The 13,549-nt window shown below is 38.6% G+C and overlaps 1 protein-coding gene across 9 annotated transcripts in view; it reads left to right on the forward strand.

The window, feature by feature from the left end:
- LOC120800517 (ELKS/Rab6-interacting/CAST family member 1-like) overlaps positions 1-13,549 on the forward strand; it is a 123,335-nt gene that overhangs the window by 102,448 nt on the left and 7,338 nt on the right. For 8 of the 9 annotated variants that reach the window (XM_040146679.1, XM_040146721.1, XM_040146729.1 and 5 more), the window contains one exon: positions 5,238-5,423. In XM_040146679.1, coding sequence (XP_040002613.1) covers positions 5,238-5,423 — 186 coding nt within the window. Of the gene's footprint in view, positions 1-5,237; positions 5,424-13,549 lie in introns of those variants that run through there. The other variant, XR_005708993.1, reaches the window with a different exon arrangement.

The following is a 13,549-nucleotide window of genomic DNA, read 5'->3' on the forward strand; positions in this document are numbered from 1 at the left end:
AGCCCTTTCCGCCTTATATGATAAATATTTAGTGTAACACGGTGCTTTTGAGGGAAATATCCTGCTCAATTGTTCATATACACACTGATGATAAAAATACAGTAAATACCATGTAGCATGGGCCACTCATATGGGGTAACAATGCCTCTAAGTTTCTCACGTCACAATGGTGAGATGTATAAAAAACCTAGTTACTAAAACACCTCTTTGTTTATTCCCTTATTTTTTATTATAATTTTTGCCTTCATTTAACCGTGGTTCTCTCGATTATTTGTTTTGTCAAAATGTCATACAATTGTGAAAAATGCCCATCACAATTTCACAGAGCCCAAGGCACAGTAATACCTTTACATGTAAATGTTCTTCTTATCCAACGGTTCAATACCCAAAGATATTCAATTTACAATGATGTAAACAGGGAAAAGCAGCAAATGCTCACATTTAAGACTCAAATGATTAACTATCAATGGCTCAAATTGTTAATCGACTATCAAAATAGTTGCTGATTAATTTTCTGTCATTTGGATAATTGATTAAACAATAATTGCTTCACTTAATAACAATTCTGCCTGCCTGATCTCTCTGCCATTCACTCTTCACGCTGTAGTGTAGCACTTGGAAATTAAGCACCTTGCTTAAGGGCTCCTCTGCAGTGGTAATGGAGGCTCTTCAAGCTCTGTAGGTGTGTGTTATATTAAGGAGGTTTTATTTGAGAGTTTGAGAGATTATCCACTAACCGAGTATGTATTTATTAGTCGCACCACATCAGCAGCCATATGTCTAGTACTGTCAAATGTCACATCACTGTTCTGCATTGAAATCTTACCTCCTGTGTAGGTGCTGTTCCTTGTCAAATAAGTGTCTTTGTGCTTGTTTGCATATGTGTCTCAGAGGGATCTGTGGAGAAAGAAAAATCCTGATTTCACCCTATAATCTTGCCATAGAAGTTTTTTTTATTTATTTTTTTATTAATACGACTAGTCAGTGAGGCCAACTGAATGTCTCTCTTTGGAGTTGTTTCATAGTACAGTAAGAGTCTAGAAGGCAGTCATGGGAGGCTATTAAAGAGCCACAAACACACACACTCTGACACACACAGTGCAGTATAAAATTAAGTTCTCCTCTGGGATTGTTTCATAGTACAGTAAGACACTGGAAAGCACTGTGGACTAAACACACACACACACACACACTGCATACATTGGCCATTGCAGGTTGTGTAATGCAAAAAAAAACACGTAGGCACATATATACTGTACACCTTAATAAAATCAGTAAATTCAGAGGCTCTCAGAGGTCCGTGTTTTGTTCATATTTCACATTATTATTACTAGGGTAAATTCAGACTTATTTTCAAACATTTTTTCTAACAGTCATTATATCGTTTTTAAAAAGGAAAACAAAGGACTGGTGTTGTTATTTCTGTCTAAATGTCTTCTTTATATTTGCCATCATTCCTTCTATTCTTTCTCTCTGTTTCTCATTTGTCTGGTATTTGATCCACAGAGCTCTGCTGCAGGTCTGGAAAGTGTGGACAGAGGTTTTTTTAAGCTTTTTGACAGAATAGCCTGGATTAGAATGTGGTGTGAGAAAACAGCTGTTGCTCATATGTTGAGTATGTTTTTAGAGAAGTAAAGCCAAATTTTGAGAGATGTTTTCAAATATTGTCATATCACACAGCAGTCTTGGAGAGTAAATATCCTTGTTGCGTTGCAACTGTTGGCATACATCATACTATACAGCAACAGAACTGTTTTTAAATGCAAAATGTGTACGGTACCTCCAGCCTTTCTTTTTGTTTCTCTTTTCTTCCCTGTCTACCTCCCTCTCTCCTCCCGAGGGAAATGTTTAGTAATGTATTTCGTGGACTCCAACCTACTGGCAGGTCCTCACTGGAAAATACTGTAACTAGAGCTATTTACAACTGTGATAACGACCTTTCATGAGTGTATGTGTGTTTTTCAGTCGCAGTGTGTTTGTGTGTCTGGCTGTACTGTATGGATATGTGCAGTCACACATAGTATACATGAAAGTGTGTATGTTCGGTGTCTGTGTGAATGTGTTTGTGTTTGTGTGAGAAAGGAGCAGTTGTGAGGCAGGAAGGTGGAGTAGCTATTCATGTACACACCAATTGAGGTGGTCTGGAAAAACAAAATTACTCATAGTTCGCGTGTGTGAAATGAATTCGACTTTAGTCATTTGTGTGTGTGTGTGTGTGTGTCTGCGTGTGTATGTGTGTGTTGTGTTTGCAGTAAATAAGTTAAGAACTCAGAATCGGAAGTGGCAGTTGCTTTGATTAACTTCACTTTACTTTCAGCTTTCATTTTTGCATCCATGCTTCTAGAGACGAGTTTGCAAAAAGAGTTTCCTTTTTTCGCACAAAACCACCCACATCTAGTTCTTTTAATATGTTTGTCAGGATGGTCGAACACCGGAAATTACTGAATAATGAAGGTTGGATATATATGTAGAGTTTTATATGTTATGTTTTATTCAAATATTATCAAAATCTGCCTATCTGCAACTTGTGTTTTCACTGCTTTGACAGCTGAGTCTGGCTTTCAGATTTAGAAAAAATGTTAGATACATACACTGTTTTTTGGTAGTCACATCAGTCATTATAAATACAACATGAAAGCAGTGAGAGGGCACCTAGCATCAGATTCAAGAATACAAGCAAGATTGTACAACAAGGTGTCCCTATTCGTTTTTTAACAACATAAAAAACTTACAGTGTTATATTTTATTATTTCACCTATTTAAATAGCCATCAAAGTAAAATAAGAAGCAGTTTTTAAAACCGGCATCTGTTCGTGGTCAGTTTAACCCATGCTTGTTTAGTTTTACCAGTGAGTTAATGTGTCCTGGAGAATATTCCTGGAGAATATGGTTACATGCCGTTTACAGTAATATACTTTACACTGTCACTCAGAGCAGTGTTTAAGCTGTTGATCCAAACTTTGCTTGAGGTGTTCTGATAAACAGTTTTAACAGACACCTGCCAGCAAATCGGAAACAAGGATTTGATATAAAAACGTAATAGTTTCATACTGACTCACAACTTCTAATTTAAATGTATCAAGAATAAAAGTTAAGTCAAGATGTGATACAATGTTACAAGAATATTTTAACTTCTTGTAGCTAAAGAGAGAAAGAGATGAACGAGCTGGGGCAGAGTTCAGATACAGAGAGAGAGAATGATGTTACTGTGCTGAGTGAAAAGATCCTGCCATAGAAACTCACAAGTATGTGTGTCAGTGTGTGTGTGTGTGTGTGTGTGTGTGTGTGTGTGTGTGTGTGTGTGTATGCTGAGTGACGATGAGCACGGAGCGCAGGGTGTAGACACATGCCGCTGGAATTAAATATACTTTACCAACACAAACATACACACTATCAGCCCTCTTAACATGCTTCCCCTGCACTTAAATCCTGCTATTCCCCAAAGGAGAATGGTGTGTGTCTGTATGTCTTATCTGTCTGTTTGTGTGTGCGTGCGTGCGTGCTTGTGTGTATCTCTTGGGGGGTCCTGTCTCATACCCCCAAAATGCGTGTATATCAGTTTTGCTCATCTCACCCTCATTCCCACGCTTACGCACACAGGCACACACACATCAGTCATCAGTCATGGCCAGAGTGAAACAAATGTTGCTGTACAACAAGGAAATCAGATTTGTATCATCAAAGCTGTTATTTGTACACTCCTGAACAGTTGTGTAACATTGATGTGGTGCAGTTATATGGCTGAAAAATAATTCCAAAATAATTTAGCAGTTGTGTGTGTGTGGTCATGTATTAAGTCCAAGACCAAACCAGTTTCATGACCACATTAACGTATTTCATGGAACATACGTTTCTTTTTTTTCCCCAATTTTAGCCTTTTTCCAGTCATATTAATGTCTCTCACTTGAGTCGTTTTAAAATCCATTAAAACAGGCAAAGGACTTTGGTTCTGATCGGAGGCGTTACAAATAGTTATGCTTTTATTAAAAAATCTGATTATACCAACTTTCAGCAGAAACTTCACTTCTGAATAATTGTGTACACTAAATACCTGGTTTCCTTTATCAGGTCAGGAGATACAGACAAATGTATTTCACACAGCTCAAAAGTTTATTTTAAAATGTATTTTAAAGCAGCAACAAGTTCCCCAAATACATACAGAAGAAATTGCTAGTGGGGAAATCTGAATACTGACCAGCTGCATTTAACCAGGAATTTTAGAGTAATGAGACTAAGTACTGAATGTAAGCACATTATAAGATAATTTTTTAGTTTCTGGATGTACCATCAGAATTAATTTTTTACAAAATCCCAACCTCTGTCATCTCTCCATTTCCATGCCTGTTATATCTGATCTCACCCTATGTGTCTGCATAGGCCCAGCTCTAATTTTTAGTGTGTATGTGCATTTAATGCATTATCGTACATTGAGCTAAACTGTGCACTGGCTAAGAGACTTTGCTTGGTGCTGGAAAGGTACAGTATGACCTGCATTGTCCAAAATCACTCCCTGTTTCCTACATAGTGCACTATATGTACTGTCTGCCATTTTATTTTAGCATCCTAATTCACATTGTTGAATTTAGTGAACAAAAAAAGGTAGTGTCTCTGTCATGTACACTACTTCCTGGTAACAAGCCCACAATGCATTGTGTCATTGTGTATTTTCTGGATGCGAACAGTACTGTTGTGTGACTATACACCTATCAGTGATGACACACGATGATGACTAGTAAGTGTCTGAAATCTCAGTTTACTGCTCGCTATAGATTAAACTACTGAGTGATTGTTATGTAGGGAGTATTGAATGAGTCAACAAGTGATACACTTAAAAAAACAGACACAAACAATCACATGTAAATACAGAGAGACGTGTTTTGCATCGGGGTTATAAGTTGCTTTTCTACATATGCACCTGAGTGTTCTTTCAGTCTTTGCCATTGATACCTAATTATTAGTAATTAAATAGAGTGCACATATCCTACTTTTTGGAAGCTCTTTTTTTTTTTTTTTTTTTTACTACATCCAGTCTGTATATTATCAAAATGAATGATAACCTTTAAAAAAAATGACCATAACCAAGCATTCACTATCTACTTTTCTATCTCTGTCTCTCCTTTAAGAATCCTTTAAACAGTTATCATGGACAGTGGTTGTCTTTTGTTGTTATATTGTGTGTACAATAAAATGGAATAAAATAATAAAAACATTTTTCTGTCCTTCCCTTCCTCCTTCAGATTCTCTCTCCCCTCATGGATCTCAATCAAAATCGCAGTAAACTGAAGCTGTACATCAGTCACCTGACCTCACTCTGTCAAGAGCGAGACCCCATCATATTGCAGGACTTTGCCCCGCCCCCCGCCTATCACCGCTCTGACTCTGCCTCCTGGCATACGCAGCTGCACAGCATGACGCAGGAACAGGTAGGACATTTGTGTGTGTTTGTGTTTGTGTTTTATACTTCTGAAAGGTGAGGGAGAAAAATCATGCATAGTGAAGACATTTGTCAGTCCTTGACTACAACTGTGTGTGTGTGTGTGTGTGTGTGTGTGTGTGTGTGTGTGTGTGTGTGTGTGTGTGTGTGTGTGTGTGTGTGTGTGTGTGTGTGTGTGTGTGTGTGTGGAGTGAATGTGCTCTATTTTTGAAAAATGTGGAAAAAAAACTGAGGACATTTTGTCACTCCTCATTTATCAGTGTGCGTGTGTGTGTATGTGTGTGTGTTTCTGCATGCTTACTTGTACATACTGTATGTGATGACGGGTGTAAGTTTGTATCATTGTTTTCGCTGTGTGTGTGAGTGTGTGTGTGTGTGTGTGTTTATTTCTCTGTAATTGTCTTGATGTGCTTGTAGGAGTAGGGCACACACTGGTCAGCCTGGCAGGTTTTTGGCGCATACCTTTGACATTATTGAAAAGATTTACTTCAGCGGGTCACCTGACGACAAGTGCCTGGCAGCAGAACAAATGCTGTTTTAGACATTTTCTTTTACAGGGAGTAAACTCTGCTTCAAACTTTTGGCAGCAGGAGGAGGGTTGGTTCATATACAGAGCAAGAAGGGGAGAGAAGAGTGTATTTATTTTACTCTCTAAAGAGTTGTCATCTGTAAGAGGGAGGAGAGACAAGGGAAGGGAAATGAGGATAGAGAAAGAAAAGGTGAAGCTTAGGGAAAGTTGAAGAAACGAAAAGGCTAACCTGCTTGTTTCGCTGTAGCTCCATTGTCATGGTAACAAGTTGTTTTTTCAGATACTGAATATAAACATTATATTATTAAATTAAATTTTTTGAGGCTGTCTTTGACTTCCCCTGTCTCTCTCGCTCTCTCTTTGTGTCCTTTTCTCCATATTGAAAACATATTAGGCGATGGTCGCTACATGTGGTATACATTGAAAAACGGTAACTCTAGACACACACACACATACTCACAGAGCAATGTGACAGAGTGTGTGGTTGGGGTACAGCAGGACCAGTTTCCTAAATTCTTCATGAAAGCCCTATTGTATGTCTTAATCCAGCAAAATGTCTCTGTTTAGCATGAGTGCTTCAGATATGGCGCTGCATGGTTTGGTGTCACTTTAAATAAACTCTGAATATAGAGAATTAAGTTGTTATTTAATCAATGTGTACATTAAACTTAACAGAGAAATGGTCTGGGTGACTTTCATGGACAGACAATTACGTTATGTATTTTTCATCATCAGCCTGGTTCCACTAAAAGAAAAGGCCAGCAGTATTCTGCGGTTCAGTGGCCGGGGAGCTGCATTTTCAAAAGAAAAACATACTCTGAATTAAAACTGATTATGTGGGCAGCCGTGAAAGCTTATCTAACAAGATCGAATACCTTTAGAAGGCCAGCTGAGTAGCATGGAGTATTTTATTCCTACCTTATATTTATAAAAACATTTTAAAATATTGGAAACATTTGAGCCAAACTGTGCTCATGGCCACATCCAAGTCAAATTTACAACCGAGGAAAACAAGATCTTAAAAAGGAACATATTTGCCCTTCTACCACAAAATTAACTTATATTTTTTATTACTGCTAACCATTTTCATGGCATATTGCAATGTTTTGAATTTCTTAGTTGTTTTTCATTTTCTACTTATTTCACTGCAATGTCAAAACAATCTAATACGTAACAGAAAACATTGTGTCTGCCTTTACTGTTATTAACAGTTTTAACATATCCTCTTGGCCAAGTTTGTCGGTGTCTTCCAATATTCTCCATATGACTGCTCCCAATTGACATGTGTGCAGTCTCTTGTCTGCCACCTCTGTAGTTAAGGTCTGGTTAAGTTTTAGCCCCATATTAGTCCCCCATGCCTCCCATTAAAAAGCTTTGGATAGTCTCTATGCGTAGCTCTTTATCTGAGGTGGAGAAGTTAACCAGACTTGCATTTACTAAACCATTTTGGTAAATGGAAATTTTCAAACAGTAAAAAAAAAATGCACTGGATTGGTACAGTAGTTCAAAGTTCGGTTGGCTCTATTAGAAAATAAAATAAATAATTTCAGTCATTCAGAAGTCGGTCTGAAGGAAGGCAGAAATATTCCTACTTGTTTTTAGCATATGTGAGACTCTTGTACTATAATACAAAATTATAGCTGAAGCCAAGGGCCTTAATTCAAAGAACGCTCATTGAATTGGTCAGGAAAAAAACAATTAATTACAATAACTGCAGAGCAACAAGGAAACTTATTTTAATCTGAAGATTTCGGCTTTTGGGTGAAAACTTCTGTTATTCTCTTCGTCACTTTTTCTTCCATTTCTGCCATCCCTCTCTAAACTTCCTTATTTCTTAAGGCCTTTGTTTTTTCTTTCCCCTTAGGAAGATGGTTCCTTTTCCACTTATTTTTCTTCTAAAGTGCCTCCATCACCATTACCCTTTACTCTCAGTTGCTCTGTGTCAGTGTAGGTGTGTGAGATTTTTACTCGGTTTTTGGTGAGATGTTTCCCTTAACAGCATCACAGTTTGAATTTTTCTGCCTCTCCCTCACTCCCTCAGTCCAATACCACCCATACTCAAGCAGTGCCACTTGGCGCCATGCGTCTGCTTTAGACCCCGACCCTGCCTACACACAATCACAGACGCACACTGCCAGTCTTTCATTCAAGCCCATGTTTCTCGTTTTCCTTCATCATGTGTCACCATCACCCTGGCTGACCCTCTTAATGCACACACACACACACACACACAAACACACACGCACGCACACACACACTCGCACACGGACTCCCTCCAGACCACCATGGTCCAGTGTGCCAGCTTCTCTTCTCTGTCTTGTGGTGAGTGTATGTGTGTTTTACAAGCCTCTCCCTGGCTCTGTTAAAATGCCTGGCACTCTGTAAAGCCATTAGGATCTTACTAAAATAGCATGTAAAACACACATGAACAGACAAACAAACACACACACGGAAATCTACATATCCCACACCCACGTATGATTTAACATGAATTAACAGTAGTTATGAATGACCACTGGAGACTTGCGTACCTGACAGTGTGCTTCTGTAATATGTCACCAGCTCAAACATTTTACTAACGTGGTGTCTGAGGTAACTTTCCTCTGTGTTGTTAAATTGGAATAAGGGCCGAAAAAGAAGCCTGGCTCGCGTTAGAGAAAGGGTGGTGGGTGAGAGCAAGTTGGTCCTTAGGGTTTATCAACTGAGCACCTCCCAGTACAGATAACTTAAATCTAGAGCCAGAAACCTCAGGGAGCTTCGGCAGTAAATTCAGGCCTTACAAAGGGACATTCCTGCTTTTGTACTGATAAGCGAAACTGATCATAGTACTGCAGATAAGTTTGACGCTACTGAAAAACCTGAAGTTAAACAAATTAAATGTTCGAAAAACAAGGTCTCTAAAAAAGATATCCCAAATTCAAACCCATACTGCTTTTTTAAGGATGCAATGTAACTGAAGTTATTAACCTACAAACTCACTACACTTTCAAAACAGCAAAAGTAAAAGAGGACCTCAGAGTGCCTTTATTCTAAAAGTTTTTTTTGAGATTTTAAAATGAAACTGGAGTTTTTCTGGACAGATTTTGGTTTGTTTTTCGACACCAGATGTAACAAAACAAACGATTTGCTTCACATTGCAATACACAATACGAACAAAAAAGCGCTCAGGCTCTGTGGCAAAAGTAGAAAATATTATCAAAGCATAACAACCGCAGCACCTCTTTAGTCAGCAGATTTTGAACAAAATGCATGTTGAAATGTTTTAATCCATCATGTGACCTAAATCAAGAGCATACAACTATGTAAGATATTGTTAAAGACCTCATTAATTTGTGCTGATGTTTGTACCATTTAAAAATTATGATCTGGGTTTGGAGGCAGCATTTGAAATTATTCCAGTTTGGTGATTTTCTCCTCATCTCCTCATTTTCTCTCCTCATTGTGAATACCAACTTGAAAACTTGCATTTCCATAGCTTTTGAAGCATAAAGAGGAAACAAACTTTTAGACCTGTAGCAAAGCAACCACTACAACAGCAAAGCTTTACCTGAGGTGATGTTTTTAGTGGCATGGCTCTAGGGTTGGCAGTGTCGGTCAGTCCAGCATTTTGATCCAGACTGAAATATCTCAACAACTTTTTAGCTGGATTGACAATTGAATGGCTGAGTTCTTTCTTGCATACGTACTGTACTGAAGGTACTAGACCAGTCAGTCTCTGCATGTCGGGTCTCACATCACTCAAGCAGCATGGAGCCCAGCAGTGAGCTGTAAGTGATAGGCCAGTTTTCAAAAGATGGTTTTCATGAAGATATTTTTTTGGTCATCTGTTCCTGGTTCCTGTGTGTCTGTTGCCATGTCTTTCTTTAACCTCATCTAAACTACAAAAGTGACACTGATTCCAATAGTAAGGTTTTACTAAAAGGGCTGTTTTCTGTGCCATAGTCAAAATAATAACCTTTATGGCTCAATGACTTCTCCAGTGAGCACTGAAGAGAATGGGCATTGTAATCTTACACACACACACACACACACACACACACACACACACACACACACACACACACACACACACAGGAAGTCTCTCTCTCTCTCTCTCTCTCTCTGGCATACGTCTCTCTCCTTGGCCTGAAGTGTGAAGGTATAAGAATTGACTGTGCGTGTACATGTGCATATCTGTGTCTATGTGTGTGTTTGTCTCTCCGTGGAAGTTTCATTAAGTGGAAAAGCTGTCGAAGTTTTACTATGAGTCTGTGTGTGTGTATTTGTAGTTCATTTTAGTCTGTATGAGTGGACAATTGCGTGTGTGTGGTGCTGTAAAAAATGTATTAAGTGTTATTGGCTGAGTCTGACGTTATATCGCTGTTCTTATGAATCCAATATGATTTGTCAGCCCATGATTCTCTATCTGCTAAAAGTTAAACGGCTCCCAGTGAGTGACTGTTAGTGTCTGTGAGCCAAATCAAACTGGAGAAACCTCAGCGAAGTCCACATATTTACAACTCTACAAGTCATTGTAATGAAAAAAATACCACACATTTACAGACCTCGAATGTGATTGTTGTTACAGTGTAATCCCCAAATAAAAGGTTTCTCAGGGAGGCAGAGGGCAATACGTACTTTCTCTTCGGTAAACTTTATGTACATTTTTAAAGTTACACAGCAGGGTATCACAGGTTTTCAGGGCCTGGCGGCTGTTAGGTCTACTGAAGTGGCTCAGATTACTTTATAACAAACTTCCAATACAAGAAAACAACACCAATATGCTGCTTCAGCCCTGGTGACTTCAAACTTTGCTCTGAATACTTAATGATATCAAAACACTATGAAACTGATTCAATATAATAAAAATCTGGAGTGATCATTTATTTTTTATGAAGAAGGTAAACTCTAATAAAGAGGAAAATGTCAGACCATTAGGTGGTCAGATATATAAGTAAAACAGTCATTCTTGGATAATTCTGCCTATTAACATAGGCAAACTTAACTAAATTGCTGAGATAATGGCAATGTATCTATGCAAAAAAATATTACAAAACATTACTGAGATGTGCTTTATAAATAAAGCTTTGGCTTAAAAGTAAAATTTAGGTTTCAAATGCACACAATCATTGTTTTTTCAGCTCTGCAGCCTGATGACCTGTGGCAAAATGATGCCCTCTTCACAGACTGGCAGACTGCACAGGAACTATGCATGTCTGTGTGCGAGGACCCCAAAAGATTTCAAGGTCACTGATTAGGTGGATTTTGATTGACAGGAGATAGAAAAACAGGATGAGGTGGAGCTGGAACTTAAACATCACAGCTGATAATGAAGACTGTAGCTACACTATTACAATAGTACTGATAGCCTGGCTGTGTGTGCGTCTGTGTCTGTGTATGTGGAATTTAAAGATCACTGCTGCCAAAAAAATTGTAATTATTGTCAATTTGATATTCCTTAAAAAATTGACTGTTTATCTTGATGCATTGAGAAGGAAAAGGCTTTCGTGCCTGTGTGCAAATGGAATTGTAGTAAGGTGTGGGGTGGAGGAAAGACAGAGGGGGGAGGAGGAGATTTGGAGGAGAGCGGTTTGGGGTTGTGTTGAGCTGAGATTCAGACCCATCCATTTCTGCTACGTTGTGGTCTGGGGTCTCTCTAGGCTTTTATTAGGCAGCTCTGCTTCCTGCTCCAAGGATGATTGTTTTCTCTCTAAATACGACGCAGAGGTCCTCAACAACCATTAGACACACACAGTCACACACAGCGAACACGCTCAGAAACACAGACAAAGGGAGAGGCAGTCAGACACACCCACACACACATCCGACCCTCAGAACATTTTTCACAGCCTCACACACACACACACACACATTGGCCTTCAGTGGTCATTACAGACTAACTGCTGGGTTTTATGCAGATTTATTGAATCCAGGCTTAATGGCTTTACCAGTCAGCCTGTTTTTTACATGCATTTGTCTTTTTTCTGTCTTTCACTGCTTTCTCCCTTGATCTTTCCCTCTGTCTCTGGTTATCACTCTCTCCTCCCCCTCTTCTTGATTTCTTCTTTGTCTTTGCAAGTCTTTTTCCATTTTTTCCACAAGTTCATTTCCCCCTTTTTCTCTGTCACGCTCTCTCTGTCAGTCTTTGGAGTCCCACTCAAATCTGTAATCTTTCTTTTCAACCCATTTTGTCTATCCCTCTTCTCTCGTCTACAATGGGAAGACAAGACAGTGATGGTGACAGGTGAAGGGCACAGACCTAAATTAACACACAGAGAAACACAGAGAAACAAGCTTTTCACTCTCACACTTTTCTTGTCGCTATCTGAAGCTTAGGGAACTGTTAGTTCACAATGGCAGCCATTGTGGAAGGCTAGCTTCCCAAATTTCTCCTGCGTTATTGCACCAGACATTTGCTTCAGCAAGTTCAAGTTCCTTTACTGCCACATGGCCATACATGAGGAATTCGTTTCAGGACAGCCATAAAATCATTCTGACTTTTACAAACACCTCACAAAACAATGGAACAGTTATTTGGAAACAATGTAAATTGTATAAATATCATGCATACACTGTGTTATGTAACAAAATATTTATTAGATCATATCTCGTAAATTTCACCTACAGGAAAGAGACCCAGTTGTGTTAGCAGGGAATGTTTTGCACTTATTTGTTCTCTCCTGTTTTTATTGAGCATTTTATTTTACTTCTCAGTATTAACTTCTATGCACTGAAACTTTGTTAAATGAAAACAATAGTGCAGCAGCCCTTACCGTATCAGCTCCCCCAAACTTCCATTTTATCAGTGAGGCTAAAGTACTTTGGAATAAAGGACGACTAGCCAGTTTATTTAATAATATCTACCAGTGCAAACAGTTGTTCATATTGATAATCATATTGATAATCCCAAAGGTGGCAGTGCTAAAGAGCTTTTGTACATCCTGGATAACTTCGGACTTTCCCAGCATGTAGCAGATTCAACACATAATAAGGGACATATTTTAGACCTAATTATTTCCGAAGGTCTGCGCATATCTGCACATATCTTTCTTAAAAATTACCATCTCTGCTGTAACCAGCAGATCTAAAACAGCGAAAATAACAGTCTATAACTCCAACTAAGTTAAAATGACTATGTCACCTGTGCCTGCATAAGACTACTCAAGTCAAATTGGCAAATTTTAACTCCATAGTTATACAGCCTTGACAGAAAATTGTTCTACAATTTAGGCCTACTATCTGCGTCCTTGACTCTCTGCCTATAAGGGTCTTTAGAGATGTTTTCAACTAAATGTCATCACATGTACTACAGATATTCAACAGTTCTATTTAGTCAGGCCTTCTTCCAAGGGCCCTGAAGACTGCAGTTATTAAACCACTTTTTTTAAAAAGTCTAACCTGGATGCTTGAGTAATAAGAACTCTAGGCCCAGATCAAATCCACCAAAGATCCTTGCAAAAAAAAAAAATTTTCAGCAAATTTTTGTTAAAGTTTTAAACATCATTCATCTGAGCAGTAACGCGGAAAAAAAATCAGTTTTAGTATAACTGGGTCTAAATGCTGCATTCGACACGGTTGATCATAAGATACTGCACGACAGACTGGAA

This window comes from Xiphias gladius, chromosome 2, assembly GCF_016859285.1.
Source record: "Xiphias gladius isolate SHS-SW01 ecotype Sanya breed wild chromosome 2, ASM1685928v1, whole genome shotgun sequence".
NCBI lineage: Eukaryota > Metazoa > Chordata > Actinopteri > Istiophoriformes > Xiphiidae > Xiphias > Xiphias gladius.